We start from the raw sequence: 25259 nt of genomic DNA, 5'->3' as shown, positions 1-25259 counted from the left end.
AAAAAGTATTTTTCTCACTTGAGGACAAATTTCCCCACGTGTAATCTGTGTGAAATTCCCTCACTTTGTTAAATCCACATCACGAAGAGATGAGACACATGAAGAGATGAGGTGCAAGATTAAGTAGATGAAATTGGAGACAGCAAAGGCACAGCTGTTCCTGGTGTGCGTGGGCGCATAAGTAGATTCAAAGGGATGCTCCTGACCATACGTAGTGAAAGTGAGACTTTTGCCTGTTGGTTATTAGCTGAAGCTCAGGGAACTGTTGTAATTGGCTTGTGATGCATTGTGTGTCTTTGCCTCGATATTACTCCTCTGTGTCTGCTTGTTCCATACTGAACACACATTCATTATCACCTGCCTTAATGTCTCTGATGGTTTTGTTCTCTCTTTTTTGTAACTGAGTGTAGCCGTCCTGCCACTGTGTAAAAAAATCCAGCTCATGATGAACACTTCTTATCTTTATTACACTAATTAATTTCCCCATTATAACAATAATGTTGCCGTATATTAATTCTTTAATTTAATGAAATGCACTAACTGCTTGGAGAGCTGGTTGTGTTGCCACCTCTTACGTCAAGTCCTTTTTTACCTGTTTTTTCATTTAATAATAATGCTGCAACGATAGGTAAGGTAAGAACTGGGGAATATCCTACTGTATGACCAAGTAAACTGAGGAATGAGGTATATATACAAAGGATAAATAAATTAATGACCAAACAGACAAATGACCTATACACAGCATGAGGAGAAAAAACACTGCTGTTACTAACATTTCCAGCATAGGTTTTTAAATTGTAAAATTATTTTTGTATTTAGTATATTCTGTGTGTGTGTTCTTAGGTCTCTAAAGAGAGAAAACCCCCACCTGAGTGAAGATGTGGTTCTCATCAGAGCCCTGAGGGATGCCAACCTTCCAAAATTCCTCACTGATGATACTGTGCTCTTTGGGTAACCCTGAACTCTGCCTTCTAACTATCCAAATGCGCAAATACAACAACCAAATTACAGGCTTTTTGTTGTTGAATGTGAAAACATTTATTCTTATTGTGCATGTGTAATATGCCACCTTACACACCCCTGCAGTGGTATCGTGTCTGACCTGTTTCCTGGTGTGAGCATCCCTGAGCATGACTATGGTGTTCTGCATTCCACCATCCTGGAGTGTCTGGTTAAGCGAAACCTGCAGCCGCTCGCTAGCATGACCAATAAGGTAGAGTTCAAATGGGAAAAGCAATTATTATTATTTTCACGTAGTTTTTTTTTTAGATTTGTTTAATTTAACTTTGAATGTGTCAATACATCCCATGAAAAGATTAGACTGGCACTCAGTATACCGCAAACTTCTGCCAAGGCCCAACAGTCCCCTTAAATTCAATATATTCAATAAAAACATAACATTAGTCCTCTAAATATACCTAATAATATGTTTCTTTCAGCAAGATCTATTTATTATTCCTTGGAAAAACAATCAATTCGCTTCAAAATTGTATGGGTGCCTTCCTGACCCATATTGCATCTATCCACCAAGAGTAATCAGTTTCTTTGTTTTTGTTTAATCTTGCCTACAAAAAAATTGTCAACATAAACATGGAAAGGCGTGAAAACAAAACCTTGTTGGTCGAGGTTGTAAAAAAAAAAAACAGAACTGTTAAAATTGTCACACAGACGTAACCGAAGAAATGGACAGTATATATTGCACCATAGAACATCTAAAAACATATATATATTTATTTATGCAAATAAATAGAGCTACAAATAAGAAAAACTGATCTGTTCAATTAGTCACATACACAAATAACTGAAGAAATGTCACAGTTTTTGGTCCATATATTATAATGTCAAAGAATCGTAAGACACTTGGCTCAATTATGTGCTTCTAACAGCTGTATGTAAACAAACATGTTCAGATAAAATTCATCGTTGTTTCTATGTTTTCATTGGATTTTTTGACAATAACAATATATGGAAAATATACAATATTTCCTGTCTCTGTTGCCATCTATACATGCAGATATTGATATTTTAATTGTTTTCCTTGACGCGGCTTTGAGGACTGTCCGATTTTTGCCAACACATCAACACAATAGATGTGAATGGAATTTTGTTTGTCTGGCTATGTCTCCTTTTAATAGCCAAACAATATATGGATAGTTTGTCAGATACCCTGGATGTGTTGTCTTCACACATCAGATTTTCCATCTTCTTCCTGTTTGTTCTCGTGACCAGGTGATTCAACTCTATGAGACCATGATAGTGCGTCATGGTGTGATGTTGGTGGGGCCAACTGGTGGAGGCAAGACCACCGTCTACACCATCCTGGCTGACACACTGGAGACCCTCTATCGCACAGTGCACAAGGACAACAACCCTTTCTATCAGCCTGTCAACACCTATGTCCTCAACCCTAAATCTGTGACTATGGGAGAGCTCTATGGAGAGGTACTCAAGATATGAGACTATATATAATACAACAGCTTCTTCACCTCTCTCTCTACGTACATTCATTATTGACCTCCACTTCTCAGGTTAACACCTTGACTCTTGAGTGGCGCGACGGACTCATTGCGTTGACTGTCCGCAACGCAACCAACGACTACAGTGACGAGCACAAGTGGGTGGTCTGCGACGGGCCGGTCGACGCCCTGTGGATCGAGAACATGAACACAGTCCTGGACGACAACAAGATGCTGTGTTTGGCCAACAGTGAGAGAATCAAACTGAGCGAATCCATCCATATGTTGTTCGAGGTTAGATCATTGTGTGTTTGTGTGGTCAACGCACAGGCAAGATTTCAAATTCCTATTCACAGTGTATATACCCAAGTAAATACATAATTCGAGGAGTAGTAGTTTTCATTTCCTTGTTCCTGTTTTACCTGGTATGTCCATAAAAGTGATTACGTATGATTTGTTTTCCAGGTCCAGGACTTAGCGGTGGCATCTCCAGCCACAGTCAGTCGCTGTGGGATGGTATATATTGATCCGGATGAGCTCAAGTGGATGCCCTATGTCCAGACGTGGATCAGTGGACTTGGAGCCAAGGTTGTATATAATATATATTTCTCAAGGTTTTTTAAAGTAAACTGTTTACAGGGTTGGCTAAATGCAGGCTCGTTGTGATAAAGGTTTTGTGCTTGAAATCTCAAGTTAGCGTCACGTGTTTATCGGCTAGTGTTAATAGATTTGTTTCTCAGGGCACAGTTCTTCACTCTTTATCACTGTTCAGGTCGTGGGCATCAAAGACATAAACACACTTTATGTCACTAACTACTAACGTTTCTTCTGTCCACATCATTGCTCTTGTATTCTCTTTCTGTTAAACTGTGGTTGACCGTTTCTGACTCTCTGTGTGAGCTGCTATGTGAACGGTTAAGTCCCTTTTTCACGACAGTACAAGCCGTGGAACCTTAACATCAGCATTAACTTTAATGACGGCACATCACATTAAAGTTTATAGCTTCCAACATTAGCCCTGAGTCTTTTAGGGTCAGTGAGAGTGAGTCATCTCTCCTGTCAACTTTTAACCTTCTCTCTCTCTTGTTCATTGTGTGTCACTCCCTGTCTCAGTGTCTGTCCATCTTTAAGTTGTTTGTTACCTTAGCTGTCCTCCTTGTTTCTGCTGTCTCCTATTTTCTCTTTCATTCAATTGACTAATCTACCCTCTTCATTACTCCATTGTTTTTAACAAAGACCATTTTATTTTTGGGAAGGAACTTTCTTTTTTGAGTTCGAATTTTCTTAGTTTTGGAGTAATTTCTTTTGCATTTGTTGGGGATAATTTTGATTACACTTTAAATACATTTAGGTTCATTAGAGTAAGATCATTAGCATTTTTAATCAATTATGTATTTATTTCCACTTAGAAAATTTAACTAGGGGAGTCTGTCTCTCCGGGGAAGAGCATTACCCCCGATTTAGTGTATTCTCAGTGTCCTCTCCCCAAAAACAGTTCTTTAAACCAAACTCTTGTGTTCCTGTCCAAGTTATTTGTATTGGTTGTGTAAAAAAGATTTACTCTTTCCTTTGCTCAATGTCATCTCTTTCCTTCCATCACTCCTTTCTTCAGCTGCCGGACGCAGTGCGCGAATACCTGTTGGAGCTCTTTGAGCTGTATGTTGAGAAGGGTCTCCGGTTTGTTCTGAAGCATTGCAATCAGGTGATTCACCAGGTGGACATCAGTAAAGTCACCAGCCTGTGCTTCCTGCTCCAGACTCTGCTGCTGGGCAAAGGAGGGCCCGACCTCAATATGGTAATTTCCACTTCAGTTTATGCCCCACAAGTCTATTTATAGAGATCGTAGTTCATCTGTGCAAAAAAAAATCAATGTATGGGCACTGAGAATCATAAATATATGTTGAAGCTGCAGTGGGTGTCAGGATGTTAGTGATCTATTGTACAGTATAAGGCCCAGGAAGCATTTGCGGTCATACAGTAAAAAATATTTAGCCACACACATGCAAACCCCCTTTGAATCTGCTCTGAGTGATTGGATGCATTTGCTTGTGATTAAATCAGTCAGGACAGATGCTAATACCAGGTCTGAACCGGGGTCTAATACCCTGCAGATAATTGGAACCCACCTAAACATTTACATTATCCAAAAGCAAACTGTAAGCTGTGGACACTTAAATTTTCTAATGTTATAACTTAATGAGTGAGCTTCTTCCTTCCTTTCATTTGTGTTTCTTTTGGGGTTAGGATTCCAAGACCATGAAGAACGTAATATGTCAGACCTTCATATTTTGCTACCTGTGGTCAGTCGGTGGCAACCTGAACGATTCATACTGGGACTCGTTGGACTCCTTTGTCAGAGAGCAGTTTGCAGACAACAGCATAGCAAAGGTAATTTATTGCACTCACACCCACAGTTACACACAGGATTAGATTAACTTAATTGCAAGCTTTTTTCAGCTTTCATTTCACCTATAAATACACAGAGGGCCTGATCTGCTAGGGGGTTGCGCGTGTAAAAACGTGTGCAAACTTGATTTCACCCGCGAAAAAACCTGCAAACTGATCTAGTTACTGTGCGTGGACTGCGTGCAGAATAACAATAACTGTCAATTAAGTACGTTTGCCTTAATGAAAATGCAATATCGGGTGTTTCTACCCGAGTGTGCAAAATATTGGGAGGAGTAGATACAAATACTTTAATTTAGCACACGCACTTTGATTTACAAAGCCTGAAAAGAATTGCTGTGGTTTCTACTGGGTCTATATTTAATACGTTTGAAAGGTAGGTGCTAATAGGCAGGGCGATGCGCACGGATGGCTGCAGTTATTGCGGTGAGGAGGAGACGGCAGGAAGAAGATGGTGAGAACGGGTTTCTTCTGCTCGTGTTAACGTGTTTGGATTGACAGAAGCAAAAATAATCCCACTCTTACCAGGGCACTGAAGGTCATCGTCACACCAGATACAGCGCTAACACGTTGCCTGGTGTGCATTATGTTTGCGCCACAATGGCCTGAGTGTCGCGCCTGAGCACTCGTGCCACAGAGGACACAGCTCTCACCTCTTGCACAATATCGGTCAAATGCCTCTCTCTTCCTCACCTGGTTTATTTGCCGAGGTTTTATTATGAGCTAGTTTTTCTTTTGTTCTTCTTCTTATATCCTGCGATCTTCTCCTAATTTCATCGGTTGTTCTTTTTGTTTAACCTACATTATTAACTTTCTCGCAGATACTCTCCCATATCGCGTTTTTTTTAGTTATATTAATATTTCTTCACTGTAGCTCAACCACATGTTTGTTTGCCTCTTACACTTACACTTCCAAATCCATTGCTTTAATTTTCGCTACGCGCTTGTGGTCGCTCTGCTTTCCGTAAAGCAAAACATAATTTAAATACTATTGCCTCTACCATGATTGCACCTATTATCATTTGCACAATTATTTTGTGTAGATCACCCGCAAAACGCCCACAATCCAAACGTGAAATCTGTAATAATGCACACGCAATCTAGAACTCTTTATTTGGTATCTTAGTGGATCAGGCCCAGAATGTCACAAAAACGGTTCTCTGCCACTTAAAGCATATTTTATCCCTCATTCCCATTACTGAGAGTCAAATCTATTTTTCACTGAGTTTGCTGGTATATGAATGAAATATGTAAAAAGGCCCGAAGGTTAGCTCCTATCATATATTACACCAAAGTGCTTTTGACACTGGCACAGCCAATCTGAGAGGGAATTCTTCTTGATCATGTCATTCACTAAAATGAATGAAGACATTAAGAAAGAGCATCCATATTGTACATTTTAGTAATAACTTCAGTGGATTACAAAGAACACATGTCAAAGATAGATCACATAAAAGTAAGGGTGTAGATTCAAGGTTATAAAAGTCCATAAGGTATCATTATTCTACCTTTCCAACTCAAGAGAATTATGAATCACGGGGTTGTGAGAATTTAAAGTAATTTTAAATGTGTAAAGAAGGAGGTGCAGGAATGTAAACGAAACAAAAGGAAACTGGAGGCTGATATTATAAGTCCTTCAGCCCAACAGGATATGGAAAGCTATTTGTTTATAGTGAAATAAGCATTTATTATGCCTTCATGAACCTTTGTTCATGGAGGCATAATATCTTATGGAACATTTCATGTACTTCAAAATGTATTTATCAGCCTGTGAATAAGGGGCTGATGTCGATGTTTGCAACGTCAGAAAATGGTTTATGTGTACAGTTTTGTGCCTTTACCATAAGATGAAGGATCACAGCTGTGAAGCTTGAGGCGAAAGCTTGAGGCGAAACAAACTACTCACGGATGCATGTGAACACACACACGCACCCACACACACACACACACACACACACACACACACACACACACACACACACACACACACACAGGTTCATATGTAACGTCTTGTGTCACAGACAATCTTCCAACGCACTGCATACCAAAGGAAAACAAAGGAAAATGTGTTTTCTTCTATTCTGGATGTCTAAGGATTTTAAAAGAACAACTTGCATACAGTCTAATGTCGACACTACCTAAAGGGTTTGTCTGTGTTTTAATTAATGTGCATCCATATGTGCTGTGTAGCTCCCGAAGAAAGGTACCCTGTGGAGCGTGTACATGAACTTCGACAACAAGCGCTTGGAGTCATGGGAGACGATAATCCCTGTGTTCCAATACAACAACGAGCAGCCCTTTTTTGAGATGCTGGTTCCCACCACCGACACTGTCCGCTACGGATACCTAATGGAGAAACTGCTGTCTGTGCGACGTTCTGTGCTCTTCACTGGCAGCACTGGAGTGGGGAAGGTGAGGATTCCGGGACAGTCACAACAGTGTGGTGTAAACATCTCTAGATAGAAACTGGGTGATATAATTGATGCAAGTTATTTAACAAGATTAATTGGCTACAAGGCAATGGTGATAATAATTTGCCCACGTATGTCCTTTCCAAGATACTAAAGGGACATCTGGGTTGCATAGAGAAAGATCATTATAGGTAAAGAGACAATAGGGAAAAAGAAAAATTCCTAATGGAAATATTGAATAATAAATAGTCTCCACCCACCTGAAACAAATCCTTGGTTGAAATCATAAAATTAGACAGATATTAACTGCAGCCATTCAGATAAACTATATTACAATCAATGCAGTATGTTTGTTGGAAAAGTAAATACTATTTAAACACCCCAGTGATTTTGGTTTTAAAATTGATCACAGTGTAGACCGCAAAACTAAGATCAGAAGCAATTTGGTGGCAAATGATTTTCTGTGTGTCAATGTGTTTCAGTCCGTGGTGGCTCGCGGCCTCCTCAACAGTATGCAAGAAAAGTCCGGATACCTTCCTGTCTTCATCAGCTTCTCCGCTCAGACCTCCTCCGCTTGCACGCAGGAGATCATTGAGTCCAAACTGGAGAAAAAGAGGAAAAACATAATGGGTAGGACATCTTGGAGGTTCTCCTAAACAAAATGTCTCTGTCTCAATCAGATATTTAAGTCAGTATACTCACACGTCGTACACAGTATAGACAATGGCATAGTTCATGTATTCTGATAGGGCCCTGTCCGATGAGCTCTCACCTGAAATGATGATCACAACATGTGACAGCAAATTGTCACCTGTTAAATATTTCAACAGGCTGCTTTTCTCACTTGACTTAAAAACTTACAAAAACATAATTCCATCTTACATCTATACCAATTGCAAAATGTTTGGATCTCAACTGCATTACCACACAATATTCACATGCTGTAATGTATTAGGAAGTGTGTGAATATATGTAACCAGTTACCAGTCACGCCAAAGTTCCTTTGTTCATATACAGTAGTCATCCATTCATCAGTTCTAACAGTTATCCCTGTAGTTGTCTCTGTTAACCGCTTTCTGCCTGTCTCCTCGCCCGTCTCTATCCCTGTAGGCGCTCCTGGAAACAAGAAGTTAGTGGTCTTCGTGGATGACCTGAACATGCCAAAGCTGGACAGTTACGGCTCTCAGCCGCCGATAGAGCTCCTGCGTCAGTTCCAAGACTTCTCTGGCTTCTATGACAGAACCAAGTTCTTCTGGAAGGAGATCCAGGTACAAATTCATATGAGACACATAAAAGAAGCAGATTTTCCATGAAACTATAAGCTTGCTGTGTGTTTCCTCTAGGAATTTATTTTAGCAGTGGTGGCAGGACAGCCCTGGCCTCAAATTGTAATAAGAACTCTCATTATAGCCTTCTCTGAATTAGGGTTTCCCCATCTGGACCCCCCCTGGCAGCGCCACTACTTTGAAAAAATGTTCTCTTAATTTCTGCTCCTCTGCTATTTTTAGATGTAGAGCTGATCTTTATAATAACCTTGTGAATTAACATGCCTGTGTCCCTGGATAAGTGGAGTGTTGTGTCTTCTGCAACCATGAAGATAGAAGAAACACTGCGTTGTGTGATAATATGTGGGAGGTGTTTGTGTGAAATGTGTGCCTCAAATTCTACAGCAACTCAAACCAAAAACAAAGTAGACTCCAAGTACTAGACGGGTCCTGAAAACATTATGATACTCCAGGTCTAATGTGATCCTGAAGTAGTGCCGCTGTGCACAGGTAATCACATGCATTGAGCTGGTTCAGTTTCCTGTAGATGTTTTTGTCCGTTTTATGAATAGTCAGACCAGTCAAAGCTGCCATCAGTAGTAATTTTTAAAAGATGTCTATTAGAGGCCGTTTATATAAAAAGGAACATTCCAACATTTTATGACGTAGTCTTGCTTGCTAAAAATTAGCTGTTAATTGATTAAATTGACAGAGCTTCAGAGGTGCTACATGCTAGGATCAAGCTGTCAAAGGACCAGACTATAGGACCAGAAATCAGTTTGCACATTTTTTGTAACCTTCACTGTCTGTTTCTAAATGTGTCCATCCAGATGCTGGGGCTCACTCACAGAGCTAAAATTAATATTGATGTTCTAATCTGCCTCAGTGAAAAACTGCACACAACTGTGTGTTTTTCTAAACAATGGAATGCCTTTTTTTAATCTTTAGGATTTGTTTAAGATTGGTTTTCTGTTCAGGGAAAAAGTGTAAATGCACTGTAGGTCCTTAGTTTTTGTTTTTACAAAGTCAGCACCAACTTAATTTGTCTTCTACTTGGAGTTTTAATGAAGACTGTCCGTTTCTGTTGGAAACCCATTCATCTTGTGGGCCTGTGTGTTTGTAGCTTTGGACCCAGATTCTGCAATAATAGAAAGTTTGCTTTGCAATAATGTAATTTCCATACAACAACACATAGCTGTGTCTATGTGAACTATTGTACATGCGACTGATATGATGTCTTATAAAGTGGAGTGTGTGAATATGAATATGAATGTGTGCGTGTGTGTCCTTGTGATGGGTTAAATGCAAGCTATAGATTCAGGAGAAACCATACCTGTATGTATGTGATTAATCCTGTGCGATGATACATTGTACAACAGAAAGACAACATCACATACGACCAGATTCATGGTTATGCGATTTTTCAGGGAGGAGTACTGTTTGTGACTTTCACCTGGAAACAAAATCAAAGCAACCAACTTACTTGTTTATTTAGAATACTTGTTTTTGGCTTCACCTTTACCTCACACTCACGTACTTTAGTGACATACCATATATCAATGCAAGGATTTGATGTCAAGTCTGGATTAAAAACCAGAGTGCTCCCAAAGTCAGTGCAGCAAAAAACAAATAAAGCTGGAGGGTGATGTGCTTTCCCTTTTACTTTCACTCAATCTCCTTTTTAATATCCTGCCTTTCTACTCTCCCTCGTTCCTTTCCTTCAGGAGATGACCATTGCAGCGGCCTGTGCTCCTCCAGGAGGGGGCCGCAACCCTGTGACCCCCAGATTCATCCGCCATTTCACTATCCTGTGTTTGCCCACACCCTCAGAGCACAGCCTGAAGCAGATCTTCAAAGTCAGGAGACACACACACACACATCTCTCACATATAACAGACATCTCTCCCTTTAACTCATTTCTTTCAGTTTTCTGTGATCACATTTTACTCCATCTTTCATGCCTGTTCCAAACCCTTGTGAACCTCCCTGCAGGCCATCCTGAGCGGTTTCCTCACCGACTTTGCCCAAGAGGTGAAGGACTGTGCTGGGAAGATAGTAGATGCAGCATTGGAGATTTACAACCGTTTAAGTGTGGATCTGCTCCCGACACCAGCCAAGTCCCACTATGTCTTCAACCTCAGGGACCTCTCCAAGTGTGTGCAAGGTGAGATGAGCGCCTGCCTCCTGTGAGTGGCATTGGCTCACATGGAGGTCAATGGACACGCAGGACGTCGCACAGAGCAGTCATAGATATTTACAGTGTGTTGAGTTGTTGTTGGATGAAGAGGTAAATGTTACTTTTAGACAGATAAAAGAAAACCTACATCTATGTAGAAATTCCACAAATGTGTGTCTGTATTCTGAACTCAGATCTTGTGAACCGATTATCTTATCCGATTTCACACTGGGAATGTGTTTTGTATATAGCCTGAGGGCACAGGGCTGTGTTTGGTGCCATTTTAACCCCGCCATTTTGAGCCCGCCCCACTGACCATTATAAGTCAGTGGGGCGGGCTTTAACAGCCAATATGTGGTCGTAGTTAAACATGTCCTGGGATAAACTACAGCAGTGGTTGGTAACTGGGTCATGCCACAGGTCAAAACGGCTGACTGATCATTTTGATAAAGTTAATATTTTTATTTTAACATATTCGAGTGACACGGACATTCACAAATAACAGAGCTTTTATTTTGAAAAGTTGAAATTTTTGGTGTAAACTAGGGTCTTGCACAGCAGCACAAACTCAGTTCCGGATTTGCTGAAAGAGTTTGAATCTTTGTACCTCCACAGCATGCAACACAGCTCCAATTTATCTCTTTATGCCACATTTGTTATATTTATAAGCTCTGTCTCAGCCTCACGCTCTCAAATTATCTACCCCATCACCCCTTCTGCCTATTTTCCCTCTCCCCCTCACTTCTTTTAGCCAGCAGGCATCATCAGAGCACGGAGATGAACTGAAGTGTCTTCTACCACTGTTTCCTGCACACTGCTTGTTTAACACAGGGTGCATTTCTCAAACGCACAGTGCCCTTTAGCAATATACACAGTGCTGTTGGTGAGGGTTAATCAACCAGCGCCCAGTCTTTCCATATCATCATATTGTTCTTATCACATCACATTTGCATTCATGTGTGTTCCTAACCATTATCTAAAAATTGTGAAAAGCAAAAACTTGCTTTTTCAGAAACACTGATGTTCTCAAACAGTCCCACACATCTAACGTTGAATTTAAACAATATATATTTTCTTCTTTTTGTTATTCTATGCATCGTGTGGCTCTAAGGGGGTTTTCCCAGTATCAACAATGTCCCACGCTTCTGTTTTCATTCTGTTTTTTATTTTTGTATCTCTTGAGCTCTTCTTTCCATTCTTTGTGCTTAAGAAGTATGCTTTTTTATTTTAATTAAAAATCAAACATTTATTTCTCTCTCTTCCTCCTCAGGCATATTGCAGTGTGAGCCGAGTCAAGTGAGAGATAACAACCAGATCTTCCGTCTCTTCTGCCACGAGTGTCAGCGGGTGTTCCGCGATCGACTCATTAACAACCAAGATAAAACCTATTTCAACACCATCATCTCAGAGATGGCCAGTAAGAACTAACATGTTAACTAAACATACACAGGATTGAAGATTATTCCTCTTTTTGACCCTGTCTCTCATTCTGCCAGTCAAATATTTCAGTATCGCTTTGGAGCCCTCATACTTTGTGAGTCAGCCCATCATATTTGGAGACTTCATCAAGGTCAGATCTTCTCATAGTAATCACATGATAGGTTCAGAGAACATTGGATTTCTGTGTTTACAATGAAATGCCTCAAAACCCTTTATTTATTCCTTTTGCCTTCTTTCTCAAAAACCCTCTTAGATGGGTGCAGAAAAAGAGGACCGTCTGTATGAGGATCTGACGGACATGGATAAGATCCAGACTGTCCTCAAGGACTACCTCGATGATTACAACATGACCTTCTCCAAGGAGACCAAGCTGGTTTTCTTCCAGGATGCCATCGAGCATGTCTCCAGGTGTGTGCAAACAAACCATGAACTTTACAATCTGTGAGATGAAAGTTACACCAAAGACGTTAGTGCCACTGGATGATATCTGGAAAAACCTGGGCCAAGAATGTCACATGTAGGATACTTGTATTATGATTGTTTTTTATCTCCACTGTATAAAATGCCCCACGTGCTGTGGATGATAAGTAGCCTCCTAAATGTTTAAATGAGCTTTAATCAATATGTGATGTTGGGGGGATGAGGTGGGATGCAAACTCTATTAAACCAAAATGACCCCAAAAAACTTAATAACTTGCCACTTTGGCCATTCCCACTAAGGGAGAGAGAACTGCGTCTGCAGAAAAATAATTTGTGAGTGCAAGTGAGAGCCCTAAAGATATCCAGATAAAATATATCCAAATACATTATACTGACCTCAGCAGGCAGAGAGGATTCAGCATTAAGTAGGTAGACACAAGCGCAACAAGTTAACCAGCATTTGAGCAGAGTAATACTGTCTTTTGCTTAAATACAAGTATACATGGTTCACATGGCATTGAACCAGAGGGACCTATATATATATATATATTTCTAACCAGTGTTATAAGATTGTTTTTTGTTACAAGTGTTGTCAGTTATTTGGCCTCTCATCCTCTAGGATTGCCCGGATGATTCGCCAGGAGAGAGGCAATGCTCTGCTAGTAGGAGTGGGAGGTACAGGCAAGCAGTCACTCACTCGGTTAGCGGCCCACATGTGTGGGTACAGCTGCTTTCAAATTGAGTTGAGTCGAGGCTACAACTATGACAGCTTCCATGAAGACTTGAGGAGACTCTGCAAAATGGCCGGTGTGGAGGGCAAAGATATGGTGTTCCTATTTACAGACACTCAGGTATGGAGGGAAGGTTGATGTTTATAGAGGGCACGATTATCTATTTGTTCTTCTTGTATATCTTAGTATCACCACTGCTGCCCACTTTCTTTTACCTGTTGTAGATTGTGGTAGAGGAGTTTTTGGAGGATATCAACAACATGCTGAACTCGGGCGAGGTGCCCAACTTGTTTGAGAAAGATGAGCTGGAACAAGTGCTGGCTGCCACCCGCCCGAAAGCCAAAGATGCTGGAGTTAATGAGGAGAACAGGGATGAGGTATGCATAAAACCATTCAGGCTCTAAAAGGTATTGTTTAGTATGAAATTGCAACATGTGCAAACATATAGATTAATTCAGAGCTGAGTAAATTATTGAATTGGACAGTAGCCTAAATCTATGTCTGCCATTGAGACCTCTTGCATGTTAAACATGTGAAAACACACACATACACACATTCACTCACACACAGGTAGCAACAAAATGAGAAGTAAAACAAACACTGTGCACTGTCAGTTGCTCAAAAGAAACCACACACATACACAGTGCTTTTAACAGAGCTATAGACTCAGAGCGAGGGCTCTCAGTTACTGTTTTTCACAATTGTTAACACACGTTTTTCAAAACAATAACGGCTTTCTCAAAACTGCACACAGACAACTGAAAACCTCACACACAAAATGCTAAACCTGACACTCCCTTTGCAAGATGACTCTTTGCCATCAAATCTCTTAACGGTTCACAAAATGGAACTCGTGTTTTCATTTGGTACGCACAGCCATATTTTCAAATGACACACACATACCATTCATTGAGTACACACAACTAAGCATTTGCTTGCACACAACCAAGCATTTACAGCACACTGAAGTGCAAAATTGAAAACACAATCATCAAAATGGAACACACCATATGAATGACAATGACTCGAGAATGATGCATTTCTCCTTTTGTAAAATGTCTCAGTTTAGGCCTACTTTTGTCATAGTCAAACATAAAACAGCCCGCAAATATGCAGCATAAAAAGGTTTATTTCGGTACACACAGAGAACAGTACAGAACTGTAAACCGGCCTGCTCACCCCCCCCCCCCCCCTTCACAAAAATTACAGTTTTTCACAATTGTTAACACGTTTTTCAAAACAATAACGGCTTTCTCAAAACTGCACACAGAAAACTAAAAACCTCACACACAAAATGCTGACAGGCCTCAACACTCACATCGCCACAAGCCTCCTCAATGGCCTGGAGCAGTGGGACCCGGTCCTGTGGGTTCCGTTCATATACTTTCCACCTCCAAGCTGAAAATAATTTGGGATTCAGGAAAGGAGAATAAGGTGGAAGGTATAGAACGGAAAAATGTGGGTGGTCCTGGAACCCCTCAAGCACTTGAGCAGCCCGGTGGAAGCTCACATTGTCCCAGATGACAACGTGATTGATCCGCTGTGGGTCATCTATCTGGCCAGGAGGTACCAGCAGGTCATGCAGGCCATCCAGGAAGACGAGGAGACGGGCAGCGTTATAGGCCCCTAGGTGGGCATGGCGGTGCAAGACCCCATGATGATTCATTGCAGCACACATTGTGATGTACCCACCACGCTGGCCGGGGACCTTAACAATTGCCCGCTGGCCAATGACGTTTCTGCCCCGTCGCCTCCTCTTCAACAGGTTGAATCCCATGTCATCAATAAAGATGTACTGGTACAACACATGAGCTGTGTCATGCTCCTGGATCCACTGACACAGAAAAGCATGAGAATGCAAGTTACAGTATGGACACAGAGAGGTCAACACAGTGGGCTACAGTGAGACACTGTAGAAAAGGAACAATATTGGATTACAGGTACAATACATGCATGTGTCAGTGCTGAATGTATGATACTTATAAGCACAAACTCTCGCCGTAACTCCTTCATGCCTGTGTTCCGTTCAAATGGGACCCTGTACACTTGTTTCATCCACATTCCTCAGGCATTCCTATGAAAAATACGGTCCAATGTAGAGAGGCTGACGGTCTGGACGTTTCTAAATGTAGCATGGTCAGCCAGGATCCTAGATTTTATTTGTCTGAGTGTGATAGAGTCGTTCTCAAGAACCATATCTAAAATTTCAGTCTCCTGTTTGGCTGTGTAAATGAGGTGAAATTGCTCAACAGACCTGAATGTTTAGAGATTTTAGTATTTGTGTGTTGTAGGTTGATGCTTTGAGATTTTACTTGAGAAGTGTATGCAGCAACTGAACATTGTGTGTAGTGTTTTGACAACAAGGTGATGTGTAATTGACATCAGAGTGTAAAGAATGAAAGTCAGAGTCTAATGCAGATAAGGGAGTGTGAAGTAGTGCCAAATTGGGGCGAGCGATTGGTACATGAAGAGAAGGTTGTGCAAATTGTGCCGAATTTTCGCTTTTTGTGTGTTAACAACTGAGGAAAAACTGTAAGCTCAGTGCCCCCAGGTGAGCTGTAGGAAAACATGAGCCTTTAATGTTTTCTGCCTGCTGAGACCAAAACTCAAAATTATAGAATCTTCTCAGCATGTGTGTGTGATCATCTCCTCAGGTGTTCCAGTATTTCATCTCTCGTGTGCGGGAGAAGCTGCACATTGTGCTGTGCATGAGTCCCGTGGGCGACTCCTTCAGGTCCCGCTGTCGCTTGTTTCCTTCACTGGTGAACTGCTGCACTATTGACTGGTTTGTGCAGGTATGCAAATACAGCTCTTATTTTTCTGTCCTTGTCTGTTCATGTATTCTACTCTGGTTTAGTTGTGAAACTCAGCTAGTGTTATCTAAATATTATGGATCAAAAGAAATATAATTTAGGCACCATCATAAACACGCACAAACACAAATCACCCAGGTGAATGGTAGGAAAAATTACTTTCCTGGTCTTGAACCAGTCTAAAACACCCTTCTTCTTTCAGTCTGTGTCACATTCCCACTGTGCAGCTGGTTTTGGATATACTATAATTTCCTCTGCACTGGCATAACTTTCCACCATATTCATTTTATACCTTCCGTCCGTCAGTCCCGCTCCTGCGAACATGATATCTCAGGAATACCGTGAGGGGATTTCCTTATACTTGAATGCAAAGATTAATTTTGACTCAATTAAAATTATCTAATGACAAAATATACGTATTATCTGCTCCTCCAATCTTGAGAAGGTCGGTTGTTCCATCCCTGGCAATTTCAGTCTTCCAAAGTGCCCTTGGGCAAGATACCAAACCCCCAAATTGCCTCTGACGGCTGTGCCGACTGTCTGTGAATGATGTGTGATAGAAAAGTGCTTCATATAGCAGACGCTGTCAAATGTGTATGAATGTGAATGGCTGAATGCGACTTGTACTGTAAAGTACAAAGTTTGAGTTGTTGATAAGACTGGAAAAGAACAATATTAATGACATTCCATTTACTGTCTAGTATTTTTCTTTCCTCCCCCTTATCTACTATTCTCTTACCCTTTATTCTTTTTGGATCGTACAGTGATTTATCACTTTTGGCTCACGTAGTTATATTCATGCCCTACTTTAACATATCTAGAATTATTTTATTTTAACTCTGTTGTAGAAGATTGTAATTCCCATCTTATTGTATTTCTCTATTATTGCATTTTGAATGTCTTTTATTGCTGCTCTGTGAAATCACTGTACAAATAAGAGATAAAGCAAATGCCACATTTCATGCTCCTGCTGCAAACCTCATCTCTCCTTGTTCTCGTTCCTCTTGTACCATCTCGTGCTCAGTGGCCTCGGGAGGCGCTGCTCTCTGTCTCTCAGGCCTTCTTCAAAGAGGTGGACTTCGGCAGTGATGAGCTGAAGCAGAGTTTTTCAACCATGTGTGTGGAGATCCATGTCAGTGTCACAGACATGGCTGAGCGCTTCTTCTCAGAGCTGAGACGCAGATACTACACCACACCCACTTCCTACCTGGAGCTCATCAACCTCTACCTGGGCATGCTGAATGAGAAGAGACAGCAGCTAGTGCTCGTATGTTTAACCATTTAAATGCATTAGGGATTTTCAGTGATAAGTTTCAGTTGTTGTTGGAATTTATTATCAGTAATCTTGTCTGTGGCCATAATCATAATAAAGTAATATATTTTTGGGGCTGTTTGGGAATAGGCCAGGGATCGGGTGAAGAACGGTCTAACCAAACTGCTGGAGACCAATGTGCTGGTGGACGAAATGAAAGTGAAACTTTCGGCTCTGGAGCCGATCCTGAAACAGAAGTCCATTGATGTTGATGCCCTTATGGAGAAACTGGCAGTGGACCAGGAGAGCGCTGACGAGGTCTGTGTTTGTCAGAGAGACCAAAAACAAGGCTGTATTATTTGTAATATTTGAAGTTTAAGATGTCATAACATGCTGACAAAGCATGATGTGTACAATACAAAAATCTTCACCACAGGTGCGTAAAGTAGTGACAGAAGATGAGGCTTTAGCCAAGGTCAAAGCTGAGGACACGCAGGCCATAGCCGATGATGCCCAGAAGGACGTGGACGAGGCGCTCCCGGCCCTGGAGGGCGCCACTCAGGCTCTGAATTCCCTCGACAAGGCTGACATCTCTGAGATCAAAGTTTTCTCCAAACCCCCAGACCTTGTCATGGTTGTCATGGAGGCTGTCTGCATCCTGCTCAACGCCAAGTCAGTTTGCCTCTCTCTGTCTCTAAAAACACAAAACCTTTCTTCATCAAAGACTTTTGATATGAGTTGTATCTCTGCCTCTCTTATGACAAGTTCCCTTCTCTAAAACCTCACCTAGTGATGTGACAACCTATTTTATTCTATTCAGAAGGAAATAATCCTGAGGAATTTAGAGGAGCATGAGAACAAACCAGATATTTAAGGTTTAATGAAATATAATATATATGCTAAATATGATATTTGTTGCATTTGTTCAGCAAAAGTAATAAACACTTAATTTAATACCAATGGTTAATGGTCATCTGCAGATTTTCTGTTGGCTATTTACCAGGAATCCTACTCTTATTTAATTTACCGTGATGTCTCATCATCATAATACCAATAATCCCTGCTACATTATTACATCTTTGATGAAGGAGGTTGAAAATGCTTACGTGAACATGTCCTGAAATATTATCAACATATTTCAGTCTTTTAAAAAAGAATCATCGTCATTGTTGTTGTTTTATTGGCTTTCTGCAAACTGTGTGAGATTTGGGCCTGTTTTAATCCCGTATCTTTTTAGTCAGCATCAGGGTGACTACAGGACTGTCTGGGTAGTTGTCCCTGTGTCAACCCTAACGTGTCCTCAGTCATTAATATGCTGCACTAAATCCAACAATGTCCAATCTCCCATCTACTTTAAACGTTCACCACCTGTTCTCGCACATCACACTGATGCTGTGTAGATATTTCACTTACTGCTGATAATATGAACAGTTACAGTAATATGAATCTTTTCTTGTCTTTTGTTACTCTTCGTTCGTAGATTGTATTTGTCTTATTGTTGATGTGTGTCATGTGATTTGTAAAAGTTACAGGAATCCTAATCTTTCAGAATTCATGACTTGGGTGCCTTTTACTCTGCATTTAATTCATAATTTTGTTGTCATATGTAGTACGGTATTATCTAGGGCTGGGTATTGCCTACAACCTCACTTTTTCAGGCGGACAAATACGCCAGTCAGTGACGGGTTATACAAGTGGACATACTTTCGGATCTCTTCTGCCAAACGCTCTTCTATTTGGTCCATATTCATTCTTCTAAATCTCCCGTTGTTTCTGCCTGTATTATGGGGCATGAAACCGGAAATGCAGCTCCAGAAGGGATGTAGAGCAGACCAATCACAGCCTTGCGGGCTGAGTGAGCTTGCGGAGCTTTGCCGTAAATTTTAGAAAAGTGGGGCGACGCCCGTCAGCACGTAAAGGCCTCAAGGCCTCTGTATGCTTCTCCGAGTCCGTTGCGGACTGACGGACGGACAGAGCGGACGGACCCTTTTTGATTTATCGTTCTACGAGCCTTTTTGTTGTGAAAACAATTCACCGCCAGAACAGTAGATGGCGCAACTGAAGTCGAGCTTAGAGAAGCCTACCTCATGAGGTATATAGAAGAAGGCCACGCTGGTTTATTTACGTCCTCCCGGCTCCTCACACACAGTGAACGATGGCAACTAACAGAAAAAGGATGTTGATGACGCAACAGTTTTTGCTGAATAAAGTGACACCCAGCGGGTCAAAATGCTTTTGTTATCGTGTCTTAACGCAGCAGTTCCCCGGTCTTGTTTCCAAACTGCGTTGCTAATTCAACAGCTGCAACAGCTTGAAGCTACACGTAGGCTGCTAGCTTCCCCCCAACTTCCACACACAGTCAGCAGGGACACCCGATACTAACTACTACCAAGTGTTTGCTTCTAACCTGACGGTGTTTGAGAAACAGTGTCATGACAGCCGTGGGATTAAAGTCAGCGGGTTTTTGCGCTGTTACCACCTAAGTTAGCATGGTGGCTAGCCCGTTATGAAAGTTCGTTATAACCGTATGTAACCGTACACACATGCCGTAAGTGCTCTAACCAGCCACCGTCAGCCGGACAACGCTGCTGGCTTAACACACTTGTCACATTAATCATAGAGTCGTAGTTGTGATTTTGGTTTATTGTGATGTAGGGAATGGAACAGGAAGTTTCCATTCCGAAATGCTGGCGTTAGTGGACCAATCACAGCCAAGGGCTATCCGTGGGCTCTCCGCCATTTCGACGTGTAGTTAGAAAAATGAGAGCTGCACGAAAAGCTCTGCGAGGAGCCGCGGAGAGGCCCAGAGAGGGCGTTCCACGTTGGAGAGGGCGGTCCTATCTCTCCGTGTTCGTCAAAACGGAGAAGCATACATTGGCCTTGAGAAGGGATACATAAGCACGTAAGGGACCCGGAAAGGCTCTTGCGCTTACGGGCCCGTGAAAACGCAGAAGCATGTTTCAGGCTTTAGGGATCGCACCACTCAAAATACTTAAAATTCGGGCCATTAAAAGATCTTAAAAGTAAAATAAAATAATTATCATTCTAATCCCAATAAAAAAAAAAGGCAATGCCATGGATCTGTCGTTCAGGCATCTCCTCCCAAGATCCCCGGATACGGTGTTTTTAATTTCCCTCGTAAGTGCCGAGTCTGTTGCTTGAACATGAGCGCAGTTGCACATCTGGGCATGCAGCGTGGCTATAATGTTCTACGGACATTACGAGTGCTGCAGCTTTTAGCGGCTTCAGGGCTTTAGCCTCACCTTCAGCACAGGCCAGGTCCGCTTCAGTTAAGGTCCACAGCTCCTTGGCATTCTTCCACACCTCAGTGGAGAATAATTAAGAAACAGTGGGCGTCTCGAGCGCACGTTGAGCGGCCAAATTGAGACTGCGAGCAAAGCATTTCACGTGCAATAACTCCGCCAGTTTTTCCCGGTGTTTCTTCCTTGCTTGTTTTGAGTTGAGACGTGTGCTGTTTTTGCCTATGCTGCCCCCTTTGGCATTATTGTGCACTGCACCATAGGTGAAGTGTCGTTTTCAAGACGGCCGTCAAAGCATTTGATGCCGTATCGATACAGTCGCATCTGCATCGATGCGTGCATCGGCATGACGACGTCACGATATATCGCCATATCGATTTTTTTAGCACAGCCCTAGTATTATCTCAATTTCCTTTTTTCACTGCACCTCACTTTCATGCCCTTTTCCTTACAGACCAGACTGGCTCAGTGCCAAGCAAGTCCTGGGAGATCCCAATTTCCTCAAACGTCTCGCCGACTATGACAAGGACAATATCAAGCCTCAGATCCTGCAGAAACTGCAAAAATACATCAACAACGTTGATTTCGTACCTGAGAAGGTCTGTTTGGATTTCTTTTCAAAAATACTGATAGAAGGATTTGGAGGAAATTGGAGTTCCACAATCTCAGTTGTCTTAAAAAACATCTGAGTTGGAATGGAGCAAGGATAATTACTTCATCAATTTTGATAATGATATTATAATACACAGGCTACCGATATTAGCTTTATGCAAGTGTTGTGATTTCATAAACTGGCTTTAAATTATTAAACATGATACAGTTTGTTTCAGTTTATGTTGCTTGGTGTAAGTCCTGATTGTTTTGCTGCTATTAGGTGGAGAAGGTGTCCAGAGCCTGCAAATCCATGTGCATGTGGGTCAGAGCCATGAACCTTTACAGCAGAGTGCTGAAAGAAGTCGGCCCCAAGAGAGAAAAACTGGCCATGGCTCAGGTTAGTAAGAGTGCAGTATCATAATCTGTAATATCACATACCACACACAAAAATGTATATATACAAAATTTCACTGCTGCTTTTCTCTTTGTGTAATATTTTACAATCAAGGCATTCCCCCACTACAGATCAATCCATGTTGTGTTAAGTCCCAGCACAGATTGGCCCACATTAGACTCAATGATGGGAATGAAAAATAGTGACAAGATTCACAAAATAAGTAAATAAATATAATAACTACAAAATAAAACAATAACAGTTGGTTCTGACAGAAGGACTCTTCTCACAAGTTTGTAACCCCCCTCACCCCTGATGGTGAACCTATTCTCCTTCTCTACCAGTGCATTAGGCGATGCACGCCTCAACATAATTAAAATGTTTACGATGAGTATAATTATAGTTATTATAATTAATTGTAGTGATAATGATAATGCTAATGATTATTATCTAGTGTAATTATAAATAGCATCGGTGGCGGCAAGACTATATTATATTTACGCACTTATTTCTGCATAATTATTAGTACTTGTTACAACCACAGCAACACTATTAGTAACAAAATACTAGTGGTATATTACATTAATGCAATAACAATAATATTCATTTTGTTTTTGTTTTTACTTATGTATTCTACCTCCCTCCTTATGCTCTCCATCACTTTTTCTGTCATAGCAAACAACACAAACACACGCTCTACTTTGACATTCAAATTCCATTCTGGTAACTGGCCTGTATTTAATGTTCTTGACCTCCTTGTATTTTTCTGTCAATGTCTTGTCTCTTATCCTGCAAAGATAAAGAAAAAAAGAAAAGAAAAAAGAAAGGAAATTGTCCAAATGTGTAATTAATGGTTTTTCCCTCCATCTCCTTCTCTCTCTATCCAACCCATGTAGAATGAGTTGGATATGACCATGGCGACCCTGATGGAGAAGCAACAAAAGCTTCAGGAGGTGGAGAAACAGATCAAGGTCCTACAGGACCAGTTCGACAGCAGCGTGAATGAGAAGGAGGAACTGTGTAAGTGCTGCACCCTTAATGTGTTTCTACTCAAATCTAATTTAAATTTTTAAAAAGAAATGATCCCTCTAGTGGAGGATATCTCCAGGAAGACAACTATCTCCGTCTGTGTCCATGGTTTTTTATTACCTGTGAAATTGAAAAACAAAGGCTGGCAGCATGGACCTGTTTGTAATGAATCTTTCTGTCTTTGTGACCCCTTCCAAAAAAGTGAACAACATGGCTCTGACACAGGCTCGGTTGACGAGGGCAGGGAAGCTAACTTCAGCTCTCGGTGATGAGCAGGTGCGCTGGGATGAAAGTGTAACTCTGTTTGAACAAGAGATCATCAACGTCGTGGGAAACGTCTTCATCGCAGCTGCCTGTGTCGCGTACTATGGAGCATTCACTTCTCACTACAGAGAGCTGGTAGGTACCATTGGCTGAGAGCTTTAAGGGCTACCGTGTTAAAGAGTAGTGGATCCAATCCCACACCTCACTGAATACAGTTTACCCCATGAAGATCAAACTGGGCTCATGCCTCTTGAATGTTCTTTTTCCGAGAGGCAATTCTCATTACAGCATTGACTTTGCACTCAACTTGTATGTGAGATACTTAAACACAGAACCAAAGTGATCACATTTCCAGCATGACAAAAATATATAATAACCAACATAAGAATACATGCATGTGCTCCCTTTCCCCAGCTAATTGAGCAGTGGATAAAACAGTGCCAGGCGCTGAACATCCCTATCAGCTCCAACTTCAGCCTGATCAACATCTTGGGCGAACCGTTTGTCATCCGCCAGTGGAACACAGAAGGCCTACCTCGGGACACCGTCTCAACAGAGAATGGGATCTTGGTGACCGAGGGCCGCCGCTGGCCTCTTATGATCGACCCTCAGGATCAGGTGAGAGGGAAACAAGGACCAAGAGTGATTGGTTGTTAATCACTTCATTTTCTAACATTTCAAATATTCATTCACAAATTTAACCCAAAGTCCCCGACATTGTATCATTTTAGGGGCATTTCTAAACATTTAAAAACATTTAGATTTGAGCACACTGCTGTAAAGTTGCTGTATCAGTGTGAACAGCAGAAACCTCTCAAAATAGGCCTTCCTGTCAGACACGATCAGACAAAGACCCAGACAGGCCACTGTCCCCAGGAAACACACACACAATGTGCAGCTTCCTCACATTAACTGACTCCAACCAGCTGAGCCCATTCAGACCCACAAACATGTACAGGATAGGAATATTGTCACAGCTTCATATTTTAGGACTCTTTGTCCTGACATCTGTGAAAGACCTATGTTTACGCCTGCCGTCATCGAGTTTTTCTCTTCAATCCCTGTTACTCTCTTCATTGTTCCCTTTCATATTTATAATGCACAAAATATACAGAGAGTAAATTATTTCATCACATTAGATAAAGGTTATTTCTTTCAAACTCAGGCCAACAGATGGATCCGCTCCAAGGAAGCCAAGAATGGTCTGCAGGTGATCAAGTTGACGGACCCAAACTTTCTACGTACCTTGGAGAATGCCATTCGCATGGGCATGCCTGTACTAGTAGAGGAGGTAGGAACACTGTAGCCAAGCCATGGATAAATATGCTTAATCATAAAAAGTGTTGTTTCATGGTAAATTACAGGTTTATTGATTTAGCTGTTGTTCAAATGTCCTTTTTTAGATAGTAATTGTGTATATCATTGTATTCCTGTACTATGGTAGTTGAAGGAAACAGTGGATCCAGCTCTGGAGCCCATCCTGCTGAAGCAAACATTTGTGTCTGGTGGACGGACATTGATCCGACTTGGAGACTCAGATATTGACTATGACAAAAACTTCAGGTTCTATATGACCACTAAGATGTCCAACCCGCACTACCTACCAGAGGTAAGAACAGCAAACAGTCTCCTTTAAATCTGCAGATTGGGTTCATCTGGTATAAGCAAATGTATCAATCAATACCTGGTCACTATGGAGCTTTGAGAAAAAGTACACATGTACACATGAACATTAATAACCCTCTGCCAGGGTTGCGCGGTGTTGGCGAGTAAACTTATATGTTTCTCTCATTGAACAGCATCAGCTCAGCAATGCTCAGATTTTAGCAGTCATTGTCAAAGAATGTAGTCCCCACCTAGATTTCCCATTGTGTTGTTACCTTCTATTCTACACAGCCCAGGAGAGCAGCACCCTGCTAATATCTCATGCTTCAATGTTAATTCAAACTAGAGGTGCATGAAAGCAACAAAAGACAACATAAAAGCCTTCAGAATTTATCTATAAAGCCCTTGTGTTGATTATCAACTGTCAAATGCACAAAGTGTGTAAAGGGACATGGCATTTAAATCCTGCATGGTAGTTAAAGGTGTTTGAGAATGATTAAGTGTTTATTGCAGATGCTGAATTGTAGCTGTATAAATGAAGGATTGCTATCCAAACTGTAGACGCATCTTATTTAGTGTTGAACTAATATCTCATAATGTACATTTCAGGTGTGTATCAAAGTTACAATCATCAATTTCACTGTGACCCCATCTGGCTTGGAAGACCAACTGCTCAGGTACAAAGACACACATGGAGAACAGAAACTGCATCACATCCAAACCACACGACCATTCACACCATC

The 25259-nt window shown here is 41.3% G+C and overlaps 1 protein-coding gene across 1 annotated transcript in view; it reads left to right on the top strand.

The window, feature by feature from the left end:
- dnah6 (dynein, axonemal, heavy chain 6) overlaps positions 1-25259 on the top strand; it is a 57584-nt gene that overhangs the window by 16754 nt on the left and 15571 nt on the right. Inside the window, exons 34-62 of the mRNA XM_053418209.1 lie at positions 844-951; positions 1087-1213; positions 2230-2442; positions 2529-2750; positions 2922-3044; positions 4069-4251; positions 4701-4844; positions 7053-7274; positions 7756-7903; positions 8384-8541; positions 10263-10394; positions 10531-10702; positions 11985-12131; positions 12211-12284; positions 12408-12562; positions 13194-13425; positions 13530-13682; positions 15960-16100; positions 17143-17385; positions 17521-17688; positions 17807-18042; positions 21085-21229; positions 21505-21621; positions 22515-22638; positions 22850-23046; positions 23326-23529; positions 24077-24202; positions 24356-24520; positions 25126-25193. Of these exons, the coding sequence (XP_053274184.1) occupies positions 844-951; positions 1087-1213; positions 2230-2442; positions 2529-2750; positions 2922-3044; positions 4069-4251; positions 4701-4844; positions 7053-7274; positions 7756-7903; positions 8384-8541; positions 10263-10394; positions 10531-10702; positions 11985-12131; positions 12211-12284; positions 12408-12562; positions 13194-13425; positions 13530-13682; positions 15960-16100; positions 17143-17385; positions 17521-17688; positions 17807-18042; positions 21085-21229; positions 21505-21621; positions 22515-22638; positions 22850-23046; positions 23326-23529; positions 24077-24202; positions 24356-24520; positions 25126-25193 (4647 nt within the window). The remainder of the gene's footprint in view (positions 1-843; positions 952-1086; positions 1214-2229; positions 2443-2528; positions 2751-2921; positions 3045-4068; positions 4252-4700; positions 4845-7052; positions 7275-7755; positions 7904-8383; positions 8542-10262; positions 10395-10530; positions 10703-11984; positions 12132-12210; positions 12285-12407; positions 12563-13193; positions 13426-13529; positions 13683-15959; positions 16101-17142; positions 17386-17520; positions 17689-17806; positions 18043-21084; positions 21230-21504; positions 21622-22514; positions 22639-22849; positions 23047-23325; positions 23530-24076; positions 24203-24355; positions 24521-25125; positions 25194-25259) is intronic.

Source organism: Pleuronectes platessa, chromosome 3 (assembly GCF_947347685.1).
Source record: "Pleuronectes platessa chromosome 3, fPlePla1.1, whole genome shotgun sequence".
NCBI classification, from domain to species: domain Eukaryota; kingdom Metazoa; phylum Chordata; class Actinopteri; order Pleuronectiformes; family Pleuronectidae; genus Pleuronectes; species Pleuronectes platessa.
This window is presented reverse-complemented; position numbering and strand designations above follow the sequence as displayed.